General features: G+C 50.6%; 1 protein-coding gene across 1 annotated transcript in view; it reads left to right on the top strand.

Moving 5' to 3' along the window:
• Positions 1-14724: 14724 nt before the first annotated feature.
• smchd1 (structural maintenance of chromosomes flexible hinge domain containing 1) overlaps positions 14725-19570 on the top strand; it is a 217336-nt gene continuing 212490 nt past the window's right edge. Inside the window, exon 1 of the mRNA XM_067979701.1 lies at positions 14725-14959. Within this exon, the coding sequence (XP_067835802.1) occupies positions 14750-14959 (210 nt within the window). The 5' untranslated portion in view covers positions 14725-14749. The remainder of the gene's footprint in view (positions 14960-19570) is intronic.

The raw sequence follows: 19570 nt of genomic DNA, 5'->3' as shown, positions 1-19570 counted from the left end.
TATAGTGTGGAGACCAGAACTGTTCACGATACTCCAAGTGTGGTCTAATCAAGGTCCTATACAAGTTTGACATAACTTCTCTGCTTTTCAATTCTATCTCTCTAGAAATGAACCCCTGTGGCTTGCTTTTTTTAATGACCTTATTAACCTGCATCACTACTTTTAGTGATTTGTGTATCTGTACCTTCAGATCCCTCTACTCCTCTACCCCATTTACATTCTTATTATCCAAGCAATATGTGACCCCCTTATTCTTCCTACCAAAATGTAATACTTCACACTTATCTATATTAAAATTGATTTGCCAACTACACACCCATTCTGCAAGTTTATTAATGTCTTCCTGTATTTTGTCGAAGTCCTCCTCAGTATTAACTATACTCCCCAATTTGGTGTTGTCCGCAAATTTTGAAATTGTACTTCTGATTCCTGAGTCCAAATCATTTATGTAAATGGTGAACAACAGTGGTCCCAGCATCGATCCTTGTGGAACACCACTTCCGACCTGTTGCCAGTCTGAGTAACTACCTTTAACCCCTACTCTCTTTTCTGGTGTGGCCAGCTTGCTATCCATTCTGCTACTTGTCCTGTAACTCCACATGCTCTGACCTTAGTCTCTGCTCACCTTGGACACTGGGCAGGATTGCTTGGAATGATTTGCCACAGGGGTAGGGTGTTGCTCATGAACCAGTCGGTGACTGTCATGATTTGATACCTGCTGGTCCCTCCTGCTGAATTTATTGTCGAGCTCCAAAAGAAACTGATGGATTTCTTCTGGCATAAAGGGAGGCACTGGGTATGCCACTTGGCGCTAGCAGTCAGACGTTAATGTGCGCGGAATTGGCCAGATTATTTTGCGTGGAAGAGAAAACTTGAATACAGCTAAGGTGTCAAACTAAGAACCGGTATATTTTAATATTGTAATGTTTTAAATGAAGAGGAATCAGTCTGAGCTGACATCTCATTTCTGCATTCTGCAATGTTGCAAAGCAGCATGAGTAAGCTCAACATCCAACCCAGCATCCCAGTGATTATTGCTACCAATTAGCGCATGCACACTCGTGCTGCGGCTGAGCATGCGGGGGGAAACCAGAAGAGCAGAGCCTGGAGGAAAGGGGAGCAGAAAGCGTGGGAAGGGGAAGGGGGAATGGGAGGAGCAGAAGCAGGGCAGAAGGGGGGAGCAGAAACAGCACGGGGAGTAGGGGGAAGCAGAAGCAACAGGGGAAGGGAGGAGCTCGGAGGGAACAGAGTACACGGGTGGAGGGGGGGAGGGGAGAGAATATGATCCAGGTCTAAGGTGGGGGGGAGGGTTAAGAGAGGGAGAACGTGGTCCAGATGGGGAGATGGATCACGCTCTCCTCCTCCCCCTGTTGGACCTGGATCACATTCTCCCCCTCCCCATTGTTGGACCTGGATCACACTCTCCTCCTCCCCCTGTTAGGCCTGGATCACACTCTCCTCCTCCCCCTGTTAGGCCTGGATCACACTCTCCTCCTCCTCCCTCTGTTAGACCTGGATCACACTGTGCTCCTCCCCCTGTTGAACCTGGATCACGTTCTCCTCCTCCTCCCCCCATTAGACCTGGATCACGCTCTTGAGCATGAACAGCAACGAGTTGATTTCTCAGAAAGCCCAGCACATACACGGCAAGTGACGTCATCGGACGTAGTGTCACTATTCACTTTGTAATGTAAAAGGTGACACCCACCCCCACTTTCTACCCAATAAACCTGAAAACAATCCATGACCCACACACAATGCCCCATCAGTCACCGCAGCTCTCTCTCAATGTGTTTAGTTTGACGGAGTGATTAGTGACAGTGTGGGTACTTCCGGTTTTCGATCAACACGTGACGTCCTGCACAAGTGCTGGGCCACCCAATGACGTCACTCAGTGCATGCTAAAAATCCACGGCTCCGCTAGTGATGTCACTTCCAATGATGTCACCCTCACCCGTTCTCGTTGAATGAAATGCGCCCCCACTAAACCAACCTTAAAGCTCAAATTATGTGAAATAGTCAATGCTGTGGATTTGTCAAATTCAACTCAGAGAAACAGCTACAGCCCCCTGCATGATCTTGCAGTGCCTGTTCATGGAGCCAGATATTTGAAGGGGCCCACAAATCAATTGCTGTGTTGGCCTGGTGTGGAGTGTTTTCAGAGTCAAAGCAAGGTGGGAGGCTGCTCAATGTGGAGGCCTCACTCCTCCAGCAGATGGGAGTTTGGTGGGGGGTTTTCCAGATCATGGTGATAGCACTCGACAAGATTCCACATAAGAGACTGTTAACAAAAATGAGAGCAGTGGAATTGAAGGCAACCTGTTGGCTTGCCCTCCACACCTGTCTCCAAACCCGGACATCAGTTCGTCGATGCTCCAAGCTGACTCCGCCCTATCTACGTCAACCTTATTCCACCACAGGACCTCTGACTTTAACTTTGGACTCTCTACTTCTGTCTCCTCTCTATTCCCTATTTATTACCAGGACATATCTATCCTAATCTTGCTATGTAACCACGCCTATGTAACTTGAGTTTCCCCGTGTCCGTTCGCGTGCACGTTTTGGTTGCCGATCCAGACACGAGCCCATCACTTCTATTTCCCTTTTTCTCTTCTTTTCTCTTTACCCCTCCTAGGCCCCTCTCTCCTGTTGTCATGCCTCCTTTCATTTTTCCCCTCTTGAGCACTCTGCCCCCAAATCCCTACCCTAACCCTTCAGCACTCCTCGACCTCCCTACTCTCCTGCCACCATCCCAGGCTTGACTCGCTCTTAGATGAGCCTGCAACTTTCCTCTGAGCCTCTCTTGGCATCCTCCAAAGGGCCCATTGAGGCACTCATCGCTGCCTCCTTAGGAGCAGCAACCCCAACTGCCCCATCCTACTCTCTCACCGACTTTCCCGCTCAGCGTGCCTGATGGGGGCTAATCTTACCTATCTCCATCCCATCCCACTAACCCCTCCCAGCACTGACGCTGTGGTCTCTGCCAGCGGATCAGCTATCACCGGCCCACTCCACACCTCCCTCCAGGATGTCCATTCAAATGTGAACAAGGCCCCTGCCATCCATGAACTTATTGTGGATGACTGTATTGACATCATAGCCTTGATGGAAACCTGGTTGATGGGTGATGACACCTTCCTCCTTAATGAAGCCTCCCTGCCTGACTATATCTTCCACCACTTTCCTCGTGCAGACCTTTGCAGTGGCAGTGTGGTCCTTATCACCAAATCACACCTTGGGGTCTGTCCCCCTACTCCTCTGGCACTTTCAGCATATCATAGAATCGTAGAATGGTTACAACACAAAAGGAGGCCATTCAGTTCATCGAGCCCGTGCTTTGTAAGAACAATCCAGTTAGTCCCATTCCCTCATTCCCCCGCAATTTTTTTCCCTTAAAGTATTTATCCAATTCCATTTTGAAAGCCATGATTGAATCTGCTTCCACCACCCTTTCAGGCAACGCATTCCAGATAATAACTACTTGCTGTGTAAAAAAGCTTTTCCTCATGTCGCCTTTGGTTCTTTTGCCTATCACCTTAAATCTGTGTCCTGGTTCTCAATCCTTCCGCCAATGGGAACAACCTCTCTATTTATTTACCGAAACCCTTCATGATTTTGACCACTTCTATCAAATCTCCTCTGTTCTAAGGAGGACAATCCCTGCTTCTCCAGTCTATCCACGTAACTGAAGTCCCTCATCCCTGGAACCATTCTAATAAATCTTTTCTGCACCATCTCTAAGGCCTTCACATCCTTCCTAAAGTGCGTTGCCCAGAATTGGACACAATACTCCAGCTGTGGCCGAACCAGTGTTTTGTAAAGGTTCAACATATAATCATAAAAAGGTTACAGCACGGAAGGAGGCTGTTTGACCCATCGAGTCCATGCTGGCACTATGCAAGAGCAATCCAGCTAGTCCCACTCCCCCGCCCCATCCCCGTAGCCCTGCAAATTTTTTCCTTTCAAGTACCCTTTTGAAAGCCATGATTGAATCTGCCTCTACCACCCATTCTGGCAGTGCATTCCACCATCCCCTCTGGCAGTGCATTCCATATAACTTCTTTGCTTTCGTACTTTATGCCTCTACTTATAAAGCCCAGGATCCCATACGTCTTTTTAACCACTTTCTCAATCTGTTCTTACTCCTTCAAAGATTTGTGCACATACGCCCCCAGGTCTCTCTGTTCCTGCACCGCCTTTAGAATTGCACCATTTAGTTTATATTGCTACTCCTCATTCTTCCTATAATAAACAAGTAAACAACAAAGGAATTTGGCAGTGCTTATAGGTATAAACCTCAATGCAAGAAGTATAGTGAATAAGGCAGACGAGGGCACAGATAGACATGTGGCAGTATGATATTTTAGCTATTACAGAAACATGGCTTAAAGAGGGGCAGGAATGGCAGCTCAACGTTCCTGGTTACAGGGTTTTCAGATGAGATAGAGCGGGGATAAAAAAGGATGGGGGTGGCAATTTTGGTTAAAGAAACAATTACAGCTGTGAGGAGGGATGATATGTTAGAAGGATCATCAAATGAGGCCATATGGGTTGAGCTAAGGAACAAAAAAGGAGCAGTCACACTGCTGAGAGTGTACTATAGACCCCCAAACAGTCAGAGGGAGATAGAAGAGTAAATATGTAGGCAAATTTCTGAGAAGTGCAAAAACAATAGGGCAATAATAGTAGGGGATTTCAACTACCCTAATATTAACTGGGACACAAACAGTGTGAAGGGCATAGAGGGCATAAAATTCTTAAATTGCATTCAGGAGAATTTTTTTAGCCAATACGTAGCAAGCCCAACAAGAGAGGGGGCAGTTCTGGATTTAGTTTTAGGAAACTGGGCAGTTGGAAAGAGTAACAGTGGGAGAGCATTTTGGTGGTAGTGATCATAATTCTGTTAGTTTTAGCATAGTTATGGAAAAGGACAAATTTAGAACAGAAGTTAAAGTTCTCAATTGGGGAAAGGCCAATTTTATTAAGCTGAGAAGTGATTTAGCAAAAATGGACTGGAAACAGCTACTTGAAGGTAAATCAATGTCAGAGCAGTGGGGGGTATTCATAAGGGAGATTCAAGACGCTCAGAGTAAACATGTTCCCACAAAGAAAAAGCGTGGGACTGCCAATTCTAGAGCCCCCTGGATGTCAAAGAGCATACAGGGTAAGAAAAGGCAGAAAAGGAAAGCTTATGTCAGACACCAAGAGCTCAATACTGCAGAAAGCCTAGAGGAGTATAGAAAGTGCAGGGGTGAAATTATAAAGGAAATTTGGAAAACAAAGAGAGGGCATGAAAAAATATTGGCAAGTAAAATCAAGGAAAACCCAAAGTTGTTTTATAAATGCATTAAGAGCAAGAGGATAACTAAGGAAAGAGTAGGGCCTATTAGAGACCAAAAAGGTAAACTATATGTGGAGGCGGAAGATGTTGGCATGGTTCTTAATGAATATTTTGCGTCTGTCTTCATAAAAGAGAGGGACGGTGCAGACATTGTAGTTAAGGAGGAGAAGTGTGAAATAATGAATTGGATAAACATAGTGAGAGAGGAAGTATTAAGGGGATTGGCATCTTTGAAAGTAGATAATTCACCAGGGCCGGATGAAATGTATCCCAGGCTGTTAGAAGAAGCAAGAGAGGAAATAGTGGAGGCTCTGAGCATCATTTTCCAATCCTCACTGGATACAGGCATGGTGCCAGAGGATTGGAGGACTGCTAATGTTGTACCGTTGTTTAAAAAGGGACCGAGGGATAGACTGAGTAATTACAGGCCAGTCAGTCTAACATTGGTGTTGGGCAAATTATTGGAATCAATTCTGAGGAACAGGGAGTAATTAAGGACAGTCAGCATGGATTTGTTAAGGAAAAGTCATGTCTGATTAACTTGATTGAATTTTTTGAGGAGGTAACAAGGAGGGTCGATGAGGGTAGTACATTTGATGTAGTCTACATGGATTTTAGCAAGGCTATTGACAAGGATGTTTCCAGTGGGGTTCCGCAGGGCTCAGTACTAGGTCTCTTGCTTTTTGTGGTATATATTAATGTTTTGGACTTAAATGTAGGGGGCATGATTAAGATGTTTGCAAATGATACAAAAATTGGCCGTGTGTTTGATAGTGAGGAGGAAAGCTGTAGACTGCAATGGATTGCATATCAATGGATTGGTTAGGTGGGCAGAAAAGTGGCAAATGGAATTCAATCCAGAGAAATGTGAGATGATGCATTTGGGGAGGGCAAACAAGGCAAGGGAATACACAATAAATGGGAGGATACTGAGATGTGTAGAGGAACAATGGGACCTTGGAGTGCATGTCCACAGATTCCTGAAGGTAGCAGGAAAAGTAGATAAGGTGGTTAAGAAGGCATATGGAATACTTTCCTTTATTAGCCGAGGCATAGAATATAAGAGCAGGGAGGTTATGCTAGAACTGTATAAAACACTAACTAGTTAGGCCACAGCTTGAGTACTGCGTACAGTTCTGGTCATCACATTACAGGAAAGATGTGATTGCATTAGAGAGGGTGCAGAGGAGATTTACGAGGATGTTGCCAGGATGGGAGAATTTCAGCTATGAAGAAAGATTGGATAGGCTGGGGTTGTTTTCCTTGGAACAGAGAAGGCTGAGGGGTGATTTGATTGAGGTGTATAAAATTATGAGGGGAATAGATAGAGTGGATAGGAAGGACCTTATCAGAGAGGTCACTAACCAGGGGGCATAGATTTAAAGTGATTAGTGGAAGGATTAGAGGGGAGCTGAGGAAAATATTTTTCACCCAGAGGGTGGTGGGGGTCTGAAACTCACTGCCTGAAAGGGTGGTAGAGGCAGAAACCCTCAACTCATTTAAAATGTACCTGGATGTGCACCTGAAGTGCCGAGACCTTCATGGCTATGGACCAAGTGCTGGAAAGTGGGATTAGGCTGGGTAGCTCATTTTCGGCTGGCATGGACACGATGGGCCGAATGGCCTCCTGTGCCGTAAGTTTTCTATGATTCTATGATTCCTGCCAAAATGTATCACTTCACACTTCTCTGCATTAAATTTCATCTGCCATGTGTCCACCCATTCCACCAGCCTATTTATGTCCTCTTGAAGTCTTTAATGTCCTTCTCACTGTTTACTACACTTCCAAGTTTTGTGTCATCTGCAAATTTTGAAATTGTGCCCTTTATACCTAAGCCCAGGTCATTAACTTATATCAAAAAAAGCAGTGGTCCTAGTACCGACCCTTGGGGAACACCACTATATATCTTCATCCAGCCCAAGAAACAACCGTTCAACACTACTCTCTGTTTCCTGTCACTTGGCCAATTTCGTCTTCATGCTGCCACTGCCTCTTTTATTCCATGGGCTTCAATTTTGCTGATAAGCCTGTTATGTGGCACTTTATTTTGAAAGTCCATATACACAACATCAACCGCATTACCCTCATCAACCCTCTCTGTTACCTCATCAAAAAACTCAATCAAGTTAATTAAACACAATTTGCCTTTAACAAATCCATGCTGGCTTTTCTTTATTAATCCACACTTGTCCAAGTGACTATTAATTTTGTCCCGGATTATCGTTTCTAAAAGCTTCCCCACCACCGAAGTTAAACTAACTGGCCTGTAGTTGCCGAGTTTATCCTTATACCTTTTTTTGCACAAGGGTGTAACATTTGCGATTCTTCAGTCCTCTGGCACCACCCCCCGTATCTAAGGAGGATTGGAAGATTATGGCCAGCTCCCCTGCAATTCCCACCCTTACTTCATCCCATCTGGACCAGGTGACTTATCTACTTTAAGTACAGCCTGCCTTTCTACTACCTCCTTTAAACCAATTTTTAGCCCATCCAGTATCTCAACTACTTCCTCTTTTACTGTGACTTTGACAGCATCTTCTTCTTTGGTAAAGTATTCATTTATTACCTCAGCCTTGCCCTCTGCCTCCATGCACAGATCTCCTTTTTGGTCCCTAATTGGCTCCACCCCTCCTCTTACTACCCATTTACTATTTATATGCATATAGAAGACTTTTGGGTTCCCTTTTATGTTTGCCACCAGTCTATTCTCATACTCTCTGTTTGCCCCTCTTATTTCCTTTTTCACTTCTGCTCTCTACTTTCATTATTCAGCCTGATTCTCACTTGTATTATCACTCTGACTCTGTCATACACCCCCTTTTTCTCCTTCATCCTACTCTCTATCTCTTTCACAGAATCATAGAAATTAAAGGCACAGAACGATACCATTTGGCCCATCGTGTCTGTGCCAGCTGAAAAAGAACTACCCAGCGTAATCCCACTTTTCAGTCCGTAGCCCTGTAGGTCATGGCACTTCAAATGCATATCCAAGTACTTTTTAAATACCATGAGGGTTTCTGCCTCTACCACTCTTTCAGGCAGTGAGTTCCAGATCCCTACCACCCTCTAGGTGAAAAAATTTCTCCTCAAGTCCCCCCTAATCCTTCTACCAATTACTTTAAATCAATGCCCCTGGTTATTGACCTTTCTGCTAAGGGAAATAGGTCCTTCCTATCCACTCTATCTAGGCCCCTCATAATTTTATACGCCTCAATTAAATAACCCCTCAGCCTCCTCTGTTCCAAAGAAAACAACCCCAGCCTATCCAAACTTTCCTCATAGCTAAAATTCTCCCTTCCTAGCAACATCCTTGTAAATCTCCTCATCCATGGAGCTCTGGCTCCCTTGTGAGAATGTATCTAGACTGTACCTGAACCATCTCCTCTTTAAAGGCCGCCCATTGTTCAATTACAGTTTTGACTGCCAATCTTTAATTCCAATTTACCCGGGCCAGATCCATTCTCAACCCACTGAAATTGGCTCTCCTCCAATTAGGTATTGTTACTCTAGATTGCTCCTTGTCCTTTTCCATAACTAATCTAAACCTTATGATAGTATGATCATTGTTCACTAAATGTTCCCCCACTGACATTTGCTCCACTTGACCCACCTCATTCCCCAGAACTCGATCCAGAAATCCCTCCTTCCTCATTCAGCTGGAAACATACTGATCAAGAAAGTTATCCTGAACACATTTCAGAAATTCCTCCCCCTCTTTGCCCTTTACACTGTTACTATCCATGTCTATATTAGGATAGTTGAAGTCCCCCATTATCACTGCTCTATAGTTCTTGTACTTCTCTGTAATTTCCCTGCAAATTTACTCCTCTATATCCTTCCCACTAGTGGCCGATTTAATACACCCAGTAGTGTAATGGCACCTCTATTGTTTCTTAACTCTAACCAAATAGATTCTATCTTTGACCCCTCAACGACATCATCTCTTTCCAACACTGCAATATTCTCCTTAATCAATACTGCCACCCCCTTCTCCTTTTTTCCTTCCCTATATTTCCTGAACACCTTGTATCCAGGAATATTTAGTACCCAGTCCTGCCCTTTTTTGAGCCAATTCACCGTTATTACCACTACATCATATTCCCATGTGGCTATTTGCGCCTGCTGCTCATCAACCTTATTTACTACATTTTGTGCGTTTGCACACATGCACTCTAAACCTATCTTAGACCTTCTTGTATTCTCTCTTAGTCTGATTCCACCTAATATTGTACTATTTGTTATTCTAGTGCGATCTGTCTCTCCCAATCCTTTGTGCACCTTGTTTCTCCTTTCCAATGATACATCCTGGTGCCCAACCCCCGCCAAATTAGTTTAAACCCTCCCCCACAGCACTAATGAACCTCCCCGCAAGGACATTGGTCCCAGCTCTGCTGAGGTGCAACCGGTCCATCTTGAACAGGTTCAACCTGCCCCAAAACTGCTCCCGCTGCCCCAAGAATCTGAAGCCCTCCCTCTTGCACCATATCTCTAGCCACGCATTAACCTGCTTTATCTTCCTATTTCTATATTCACTAGCACGTGGCATTGGGAGTAATCCAGAGATTACTACCTTTGAGGTCCTGCTTTTTAACTTCCTCCCTAGCTCCTGAAACTCTAGCCGCAGGACCTCATCCCTTTCCTTTCCTATGTCATTGGTACCCACATAGACCACGACTTCTGGCTATTCCCCTTCCCCCCGCAGAATGTTCTGCACTCTCTCAGTGATGTCCTTTACCCTGGCACCAGGGAGGCAACACACCATGTGGGACTCACGTCAGCGGTCACAGAAACGCCTGTCTGTCCCCCTGATTATCGAATCCCCTACGACTACTGCATTTTTACACTTCACTGTGCCCCCCTGTACAGTCCTTTGCTCCATGGTGCCATGCACTCCTTTGAGGTGACGTCACCCTCACTGGTATTTAACGCTGAATACCGATTTGAGAGTGCCACACACCCAGAAGATTCCTGCACTGCCTGCCTCTTCTTAGTCTTTCGGATGGCCGCACACTTGCTATCCTGAACTCTCTGTGACTGCGGGGCGGCCAACTCCTGGAACGTACGAACCAGGAAACCTTCAGCCTCCTTTATGCCCTGCAGTGACTCCAGCCACCCCTCAAGCTCAGAAATTCTCAGCTTGTGCTCAAGCAACTGGAGGCATTTCCTGCATGTGAAGCATCCTGAAGTTCCCACATGGTGCAGGAATTGCAGGCAATGGGTCTCAGCTGCCTGTCCATTATATAACCATGGTGAGCATCTCACCTTGTTCCATCCCTCTCACCTCTCCTTTAAAATCCTCGTTCTCTACCGCCCACCCAAGTACCACGCCAAATTTCTCACCGAAATGCCTTCACTGCTTTCCTCCCTCAGCCTCTGCACTGAGCAACTTCTCATCCTTGGTGACTTCAACCTCCATCTCAACTGATCATGCTCTCTTTGCTCTGAGTTCACTGCCCTCCTATCCTTCCTTAATCTCTCCCTCCATATAAACTCCCCTACCCATATTCATAGCCACCCCCTTGACCTTGCCATCTCATGTGGCCTCTCTACTCCCATTGTGTCAATCACAGCTAAGGCACTCCCTGATCACTTCCTTGTATCCCTCTCCACCCACATCCACTCTCCAACCCCACTTCCTTCTGTATCTCCCTGGAAAAAAACTCTCCCCCAAGTCACTTATAACGGTACTTTCAAATTCCCAACTGTCTAGCCTTTGGCCCTCCATTCACCACATTTCTGCAGCTACTGATCTGCTCAATCACACCCTCACCTCCACTTTTGATGCCCTTGTCCCAATTAAAACCCTCTCTTTCACTTTGGTCGTTCCACCTCGTATGGCCCTCTTCTCCGCTCCCTTAAGTCCAAAGGATGCAGACTTGAATGTTTGTGGTAGACAACTGGTTTAGCCATTCATTGCCAGATCTGGCAGGATCATATAAAGCACTATTGGGTCCTGATCTCCTCTGCCAAAACTGCTCGCTATTCTAGGACCATCCTGGAATGCAAAGATAATCCCGGTTTCTCTTCTCCACTACAAACTGTCTTATTAAACCCCTCTCCCCTGCCTCCTCCACTCTCACCTCCAACAACAAATGTGAGGACCTCATGGACTACTTTGTCACTAAGATTGAGACAATCTGTTCAGCTGCCTCTGCCGCTTTCCTCCCTTCCCCTAGCCCATCAAGCCAACCTTCCCCTGTGGTTCCCCCCTGCCCTAGCCCTGAACTGGCATCTTTCTCTAGTTTCTCTCCTATCTCACCTCATGCCCTCTCCAAGCTCATCTTGACCATGATACCCACCTCCTGCTCACTCGACCCTATTCCCACCAAACTGCTGACCACCCAATTTCCCTTCCTGGCCCCCATGTTAGCTGATATTTTTAACAGTTCCCTCACCTCAGGTACTGTCCCCCTCCCCTTTAAATCTGCCGTCATCACTCCCTCCTCAAAAACCCACCCTTGATCCCCCATCTTTGCAAACTACCGCCCCATCTCCAACCTCCCTTTCCTTTCCAAAGTCCTTAAACATGTTGTCACCTCCCAAATCCATGCCCATCTTTCATGCATGTTTGAATCCCTCCAATCAGGTTTCTGCCCCTGCCACAGTACTGAAACGGCCCTTATCAAAGTGACAAATGCCATCCCAAGTGACTGTGACCGTGGTAAACTATCCTGTCTCATTCTTCTCGACCTGTCTGCAGTCTTTGACACGGTTGACCACACCATCCTCCTCCAATGCCTCTCCTCCGTCGTCCAGCTGGATGAGACTGCGCTCGCCTGGTTCCATCCTTATCTATCCAATCGTAGTCACAGAATCACCTGCAATGGCTTCTCATTCCCATTCCTGCACTGTTACCTCTGGAGTCCCCCAAGGAGCTACCCTAGGCCCCCTCCTATTTCTCATCTACATGCTGCCCATCGCCAACATCATCCGAAAACACGGTCAGGTTCCACATGTACACTGACGACAACTAGCTCTACCTCACCACCACCTCCCTTGACCCCTCTACCATCTCGCATTTGTCACACTGCTTGTCCGACACTCAGTACTGGATGAGCAAAAATTTCCTCCAACTAAATATTGGGAAGACTGAAGCCATTGTCTTCAGTCTCCGCTACAAACTCTGTTCCCTAGCCACCAACTCTATCCTCCCCCTGGTCTGAGGTTGAACCAGATCGTTCGCGATCTTGGTGTCCTATTTGACAGAGATGAGCTTCCGACCAAATATCCGCTCCATCACCAAGACATCCTAATTCCACCTCCGTAACAATGCACATCTCCGCCCCTGCCTCAGCTCCTCTGCTGCTGAAACCCTCATCCGTGCCTTTGTTACTCTAGACTTGACTATCCCACTGCTCTCCTGGCCGGCCTCCCATCTTCCACCCTCAATATACTTGAGCTCATCCAAAACTGTGCTGCACATTTCCTAACTCGCAGCAAGTCTTGTTCACCCATCACCCCTGTGCTCGCTGACCTACATTGGCTTCCAGTCCATCAAAACCTTGATTTTAAAATTCTCATCCTCATGTTCAAATCCCTCCATGGCTTCACATCTTCCTATCTGGACATGGTAGTGTCAGGGCTGTGCGTTCTCTGAACCCGGTAGTGTCAGTGCTCTGTGTTCTCTGAACCCAGTAGTGTCAGTGCTCTGTGTTCTCTGAACCCGGTAGTGTCAGTGCTCTGTGTTCTCTGAACCCGGTAGTGTCAGTGCTTTGTGTTCTCTGAACCCGGTAGTGTCAGTGCTGTGCGTTCTCTGAACCTGGTAGTGTCAGTGCTGTGCGTTCTCTGAACCTGGTAGTGTCAGTGCTCTGTGTTCTCTGAACCCGGTAGTGTCAGTGCTGTGCGTTCTCTGAACCTGGTAGTGTCAGTGCTGTGCGTTCTCTGAACCTGGTAGTGTCAGTGCACTGTGTTCTCTGAACCCGGTAGTGTCAGTGCACTGTGTTCTCTGAACCCGGTAGTGTCAGTGCTCTGTGTTCTCTGAACCCGGTAGTGTCAGTGCTCTGTGTTCTCTGAACCTGGTAGTGTCAGTGCTGTGCGTTCTCTGAACCCGGTAGTGTCAGTGCTCTGTGTTCTCTGAACCCGGTAGTGTCAGTGCTCTGTGTTCTCTGAACCCAGTAGTGTCAGTGCTCTGTGTTCTCTGAACCCGGTAGTGTCAGTGCTCTGTGTTCTCTGAACCCGGTAGTGTCAGTGCTTTGTGTTCTCTGAACCCGGTAGTGTCAGTGCTGTGCGTTCTCTGAACCTGGTAGTGTCAGTGCTGTGCGTTCTCTGAACCTGGTAGTGTCAGTGCTCTGTGTTCTCTGAACCCGGTAGTGTCAGTGCTGTGCGTTCTCTGAACCTGGTAGTGTCAGTGCTGTGCGTTCTCTGAACCTGGTAGTGTCAGTGCACTGTGTTCTCTGAACCCGGTAGTGTCAGTGCACTGTGTTCTCTGAACCCGGTAGTGTCAGTGCTCTGTGTTCTCTGAACCCGGTAGTGTCAGTGCTCTGTGTTCTCTGAACCTGGTAGTGTCAGTGCTGTGCGTTCTCTGAACCCGGTAGTGTCAGTGCTCTGTGTTCTCTGAACCCGGTAGTGTCAGTGCTCTGTGTTCTCTGAACCCGGTAGTGTCAGTGCTCTGTGTTCTCTGAACCCGGTAGTGTTAGTGCTCTGTGTTCTCTGAACCCGGTAGTGTCAGTGCTTTGTGTTCTCTGAACCTGGTAGTGTCAGTGCTGTGCGTTCTCTGAACCCGGTAGTGTCAGTGCTGTGCGTTTTCTGAACCTGGTAGTGTCAGTGCTGTGCGTTCTCTGAACCTGGTAGTGTCAGTGCTGTGTGCTCTCTGAACCTGGTAGTGTCAGTGCTGTGTGCTCTCTGAACCCGGTAGTGTCAGTGCTGTGCATTTTCTGAACTTGGTAGTGTCAACGCTGTGCATTCTCTCAACCCGGTAGTGTCAGCGCTGTGCGCTCTCTGAACCCGGCAGTGTCAGCGCTGTGCGCTCTCTGAACCCGGCAGTGTCAGCGCTGTGCGCTCTCTGAACCCGGCAGTGTCAGCGCTGTGCGCTCTCTGAACCCGGCAGTGTCAGCGCTGTGCGCTCTCTGAACCCGGCAGTGTCAGCGCTGTGCGCTCTCTGAACCCGGCAGTGTCAGCGCTGTGCCTTGTCTGAGCTCTGTAGCCTGCCTGACAATGACAGGATCAAATTACACATGCCAGAGAATTTGAATTACTCTGCAGCAGAGTACAAATGACACATTCCAGACAAAGGGTTGGTTGAGTAATCTGGTCGCACAACCTGTCGGTGCCAATAACACATTCTACTGCCACCATAGTGGTGGCAGCGGACGCAGCCGGAATCAGAGGCGGTGTTGTGGCGGAAGTGACGCAACAGCCTCCTTCAAACCAGGCGCCGGGTGCTGGATTTGAGCTCGACGTCTGTGAAAATGGCGGCGGTAGCGGTCGAGAGCGGAGGAGCGGGAGAGCAGCGGCAGGTGGTGGCTTCGCATTCCACGGCCGGTGGCAACGCGGACAAGGACAGGAACAGAAAGAAGATGGTTTTCATCTTCGATCGTCGCCTCGGAGACTCTTCCGAGAAATGTTTGGACCTCAGCAACTGGAGCACGTACGCGGAGTTCAAGAGCGCCGTCTGTCAGGTAAGGAGATTGGGGGCGACCAGGGGACCACTACCACCAGAGGCGGCCTCCGCACTCACCGGAGCGTCGTCAGACCCAGCGCTCCCGGGAAGCAAGGGCCCGGCCCGGCCCGAGCTCGAGCTCTGCGGCTCGTGGAGGGGTTTCACCTCCACAGGTGTAAACGAGAGGTCCGGGCCGGTCGGCGGGGATGTTCCGCCACAATTTTGAATTGAACTTGTTTTAATTATCCGCCGACGGGGCGGGCTGAACGGGCGACATTGCGCAACTTTAAGATGGAGGTGAGGAGTTGGCGCGCTATCCAGGCCCCGAGCAACCGCGGGAGCCTCGAGTGCGCAGCCCGCACTGCGGTCCTTTACTTAACGGTTCGGGTCACCTCCCCCAACAATCAGCACATGGGGATGAGAGTGGAGGGACCAGGGTCTCCGGGGGGGGGGGGGGGGTGCGCGATTTAGCTCGTCCATGGTTATCTATTTCAAACTGTCAGCAGGCGTCAACGCGGCGTAGGAATTTGTGTTCTCCTCCCCCCCCCCCCCCGTATTTGTGTTCTCCCCCCCCCCCCCCCCCGTATTTGTGTTCTCCCCCCCCCCCCCCGTATTTGTGTTCTCCCCCCCCCCCCCGTATTTGTGTTCTCCCCCCCCCCCCCCCGTATTTGTGTTCAACCCCCCCCCCCGTATTTGTGTTCTCCCCCCCCCCCCCCCGTATTTGTGTTCTCCCCCCCCCCCCCGTATTTGTGTTCTCCCCCCCCCCCCCCCGTATTTGTGTTCTCCCCCCCCCCCCCCGTATTTGTGTTCTCCCCCCCCCCCCCCCCCGTATTTGTGTTCTCCTCCCCCCCCCCCCCGTATTTGTGTTCTCCTCCCCCCCCCCCCCGTATTTGTGTTCTCCTCCCCCCCCCCCCGTATTTGTGTTCTCCCCCCCCCCCCCCCGTATTTGTGTTCTCCCCCCCCCCCCCCGTATTTGTGTTCTCCCCCCCCCCCCCCCGTATTTGTGTTCTCCCCCCCCCCCCCGTATTTGTGTTCTCCCCCCCCCCCCCGTATTTGTGTTCTCCCCCCCCCCCCCCGTATTTGTGTTCTCCCCCCCCCCCCCCGTATTTGTGTTCTCCCCCCCCCCCCCCCGTATTTGTGTTCTCCCCCCCCCCCCCCCCGTATTTGTGTTCTCCCCCCCCCCCCCCCCCGTATTTGTGTTCTCCCCCCCCCCCCCCGTATTTGTGTTCTCCCCCCCCCCCCCCCCCGTATTTGTGTTCTCCCCCCCCCCCCCCGTATTTGTGTTCTCCCCCCCCCCCCCCCCCGTATTTGTGTTCTCCCCCCCCCCCCCGTATTTGTGTTCTCCCCCCCCCCCGTATTTGTGTTCTCCCCCCCCCCGTATTTGTGTTCTCCCCCCCCCCCCCCGTATTTGTGTTCTCCCCCCCCCCGTATTTGTGTTCTCCCCCCCCCCCCGTATTTGTGTTCTCCCCCCCCCCCCGTATTTGTGTTCTCCCCCCCCCCCCCGTATTTGTGTTCTCTCCCCCCCCCCCCCCGTATTTGTGTTCTCCTCCCCCCCCCGTATTTGTGTTCTCCTCCCCCCCCCCCCGTATTTGTGTTCTCCTCCCCCCCCCCCCCCGTATTTGTGTTCTCCTCCCCCCCCCCCGTATTTGTGTTCTCCTCCCCCCCCCCGTATTTGTGTTCTCCTCCCCCCCCCCCGTATTTGTGTTCTCCTCCCCCCCCCCCGTATTTGTGTTCTCCCCCCCCCCCCCCCCGTATTTGTGTTCTCCCCCCCCCCCCCGTATTTGTGTTCTCCCCCCCCCCCCCCGTATTTGTGTTCTCCCCCCCCCCCCCCCGTATTTGTGTTCTCCCCCCCCCCCCCGTATTTGTGTTCTCCCCCCCCCCCCCCGTATTTGTGTTCTCCCCCCCCCCCCCCCGTATTTGTGTTCTCCCCCCCCCCCCCCCCGTATTTGTGTTCTCCCCCCCCCCCCCCCGTGTTTGTGTTCTCCCCCCCCCCCCCCGTGTTTGTGTTCTCCCCCCCCCCCCCCCCGTGTTTGTGTTCTCCCCCCCCCCCCCCCCGTGTTTGTGTTCTCCCCCCCCCCCCCCCCCCCGTGTTTGTGTTCTCCCCCCCCGTGTTTGTGTTCTCCCCCCCCCCCCCCCCGTGTTTGTGTTCTCCCCCCCCGTGTTTGTGTTCTCCCCCCCCCGTGTTTGTGTTCTCCCCCCCCGTGTTTGTGTTCTCCCCCCCCGTGTTTGTGTTCTCCCCCCCCGTATTTGTGTTCTCCCCCCCCGTATTTGTGTTCTCCCCCCCCCGTATTTGTGTTCTCCCCCCCCCGTATTTGTGTTCTCCCCCCCCGTATTTGTGTTCTCCCCCCCCGTATTTGTGTTCTCCCCCCCCGTATTTGTGTTCTCCCCCCCCGTATTTGTGTTCTCCCCCCCCCGTATTTGTGTTCTCCCCCCCCCGTATTTGTGTTCTCCCCCCCCGTATTTGTGTTCTCCCCCCCCGTATTTGTGTTCTCCCCCCCCGTATTTGTGTTCTCCCCCCCCGTATTTGTGTTCTCCCCCCCCGTATTTGTGTTCTCCCCCCCCGTATTTGTGTTCTCCCCCCCCCGTATTTGTGTTCTCCCCCCCCCGTATTTGTGTTCTCCCCCCCCGTATTTGTGTTCTCCCCCCCCCGTATTTGTGTTCTCCCCCCCCGTATTTGTGTTCTCCCCCCCCGTATTTGTGTTCTCCCCCCCCGTATTTGTGTTCTCCCCCCCCGTATTTGTGTTCTCCCCCCCCCGTATTTGTGTTCTCCCCCCCCCGTATTTGTGTTCTCCCCCCCCGTATTTGTGTTCTCCCCCCCCGTATTTGTGTTCTCCCCCCCCGTATTTGTGTTCTCCCCCCCCGTATTTGTGTTCTCCCCCCCCGTATTTGTGTTCTCCCCCCCCGTATTTGTGTTCTCCCCCCCCGTATTTGTGTTCTCCCCCCCCGTATTTGTGTTCTCCCCCCCCGTATTTGTGTTCTCCCCCCCCGTATTTGTGTTCTCCCCCCCCGTATTTGTGTTCTCCCCCCCCGTATTTGTGTTCTCCCCCCCCGTATTTGTGTTCTCCCCCCCCCCCCCCCGTATTTGTGTTCTCCCCCCCCGTATTTGTGTTCTCCCCCCCCCGTATTTGTGTTCTCCCCCCCCGTATTTGTGTTCTCCCCCCCCGTATTTGTGTTCTCCCCCCCCCGTATTTGTGTTCTCCCCCCCCGTATTTGTGTTCTCCCCCCCCGTATTTGTGTTCTCCCCCCCCGTATTTGTGTTCTCCCCCCCCGTATTTGTGTTCTCCCCCCCCGTATTTGTGTTCTCCCCCCCCGTATTTGTGTTCTCCCCCCCCGTATTTGTGTTCTCCCCCCCCCGTATTTGTGTTCTCCCCCCCCGTATTTGTGTTCTCCCCCCCCGTATTTGTGTTCTCCCCCCCCGTATTTGTGTTCTCCCCCCCCGTATTTGTGTTCTCCCCCCCCGTATTTGTGTTCTCCCCCCCCGTATTTGTGTTCTCCCCCCCCCGTATTTGTGTTCTCCCCCCCCGTATTTGTGTTCTCCCCCCCCGTATTCGTGTTCTCGTCCCCCCCCGTATTCGTGTTCTCCCCCCCCGTATTCGTGTTCTCCCCCCCCGTATTTGTGTTCTCCCCCCCCCGTATTTGTGTTCTCCCCCCCCGTATTTGTGTTCTCCCCCCCCGTATTTGTGTTCTCCCCCCCCCGTATTTGTGTTCTCCCCCCCCCGTATTTGTGTTCTCCCCCCCCGTATTTGTGTTCTCCCCCGCCGTATTTGTGTTCTCCCCCCCCGTATTTGTGTTCTCCCCCCCCGTATTTGTGTTCTCCCCCCCCCGTATTTGTGTTCTCCCCCCCCGTATTTGTGTTCTCCCCCCCCGTATTTGTGTTCTCCCCCCCCGTATTTGTGTTCTCCCCCCCCCGTATTTGTGTTCTCCCCCCCCGTATTTGTGTTCTCCCCCCCCGTATTTGTGTTCTCCCCCCCCCGTATTCGTGTTCTCCCCCCCCGTATTCGTGTTCTCCCCCCCCGTATTTGTGTTCTCCCCCCCCCGTATTTGTGTTCTCCCCCCCCCCGTATTTGTGTTCTCCCCCCCCCCCGTATTTGTGTTCTCCCCCCCCCGTGTTTGTGTTCTCCCCCCCCGTGTTTGTGTTCTCCCCCCCCGTGTTTGTGTTCTCCCCCCCCGTGTTTGTGTTCTCCCCCCCCGTGTTTGTGTTCTCCCCCCCCCGTGTTTGTGTTCTCCCCCCCCGTATTTGTGTTCTCCCCCCCCGTATTTGTGTTCTCCCCCCCCGTATTTGTGTTCTCCCCCCCCGTATTTGTGTTCTCCCCCCCCGTATTTGTGTTCTCCCCCCCCGTATTTGTGTTCTCCCCCCCCGTATTTGTGTTCTCCCCCCCCGTATTTGTGTTCTCCCCCCCCGTATTTGTGTTCTCCCCCCCCGTATTTGTGTTCTCCCCCCCCGTATTTGTGTTCTCCCCCCCCGTATTTGTGTTCTCCCCCCCCGTATTTGTGTTCTCCCCCCCCGTATTTGTGTTCTCCCCCCCCGTATTTGTGTTCTCCCCCCCCGTATTTGTGTTCGTGTTCTCCCCCCCCGTATTTGTGTTCTCCCCCCCCGTATTTGTGTTCTCCCCCCCCGTATTTGTGTTCA

Source organism: Heptranchias perlo, chromosome 3, assembly GCF_035084215.1.
Source record: "Heptranchias perlo isolate sHepPer1 chromosome 3, sHepPer1.hap1, whole genome shotgun sequence".
Taxonomy (NCBI): Eukaryota; Metazoa; Chordata; class Chondrichthyes; order Hexanchiformes; family Hexanchidae; genus Heptranchias; species Heptranchias perlo.
This window is presented reverse-complemented; position numbering and strand designations above follow the sequence as displayed.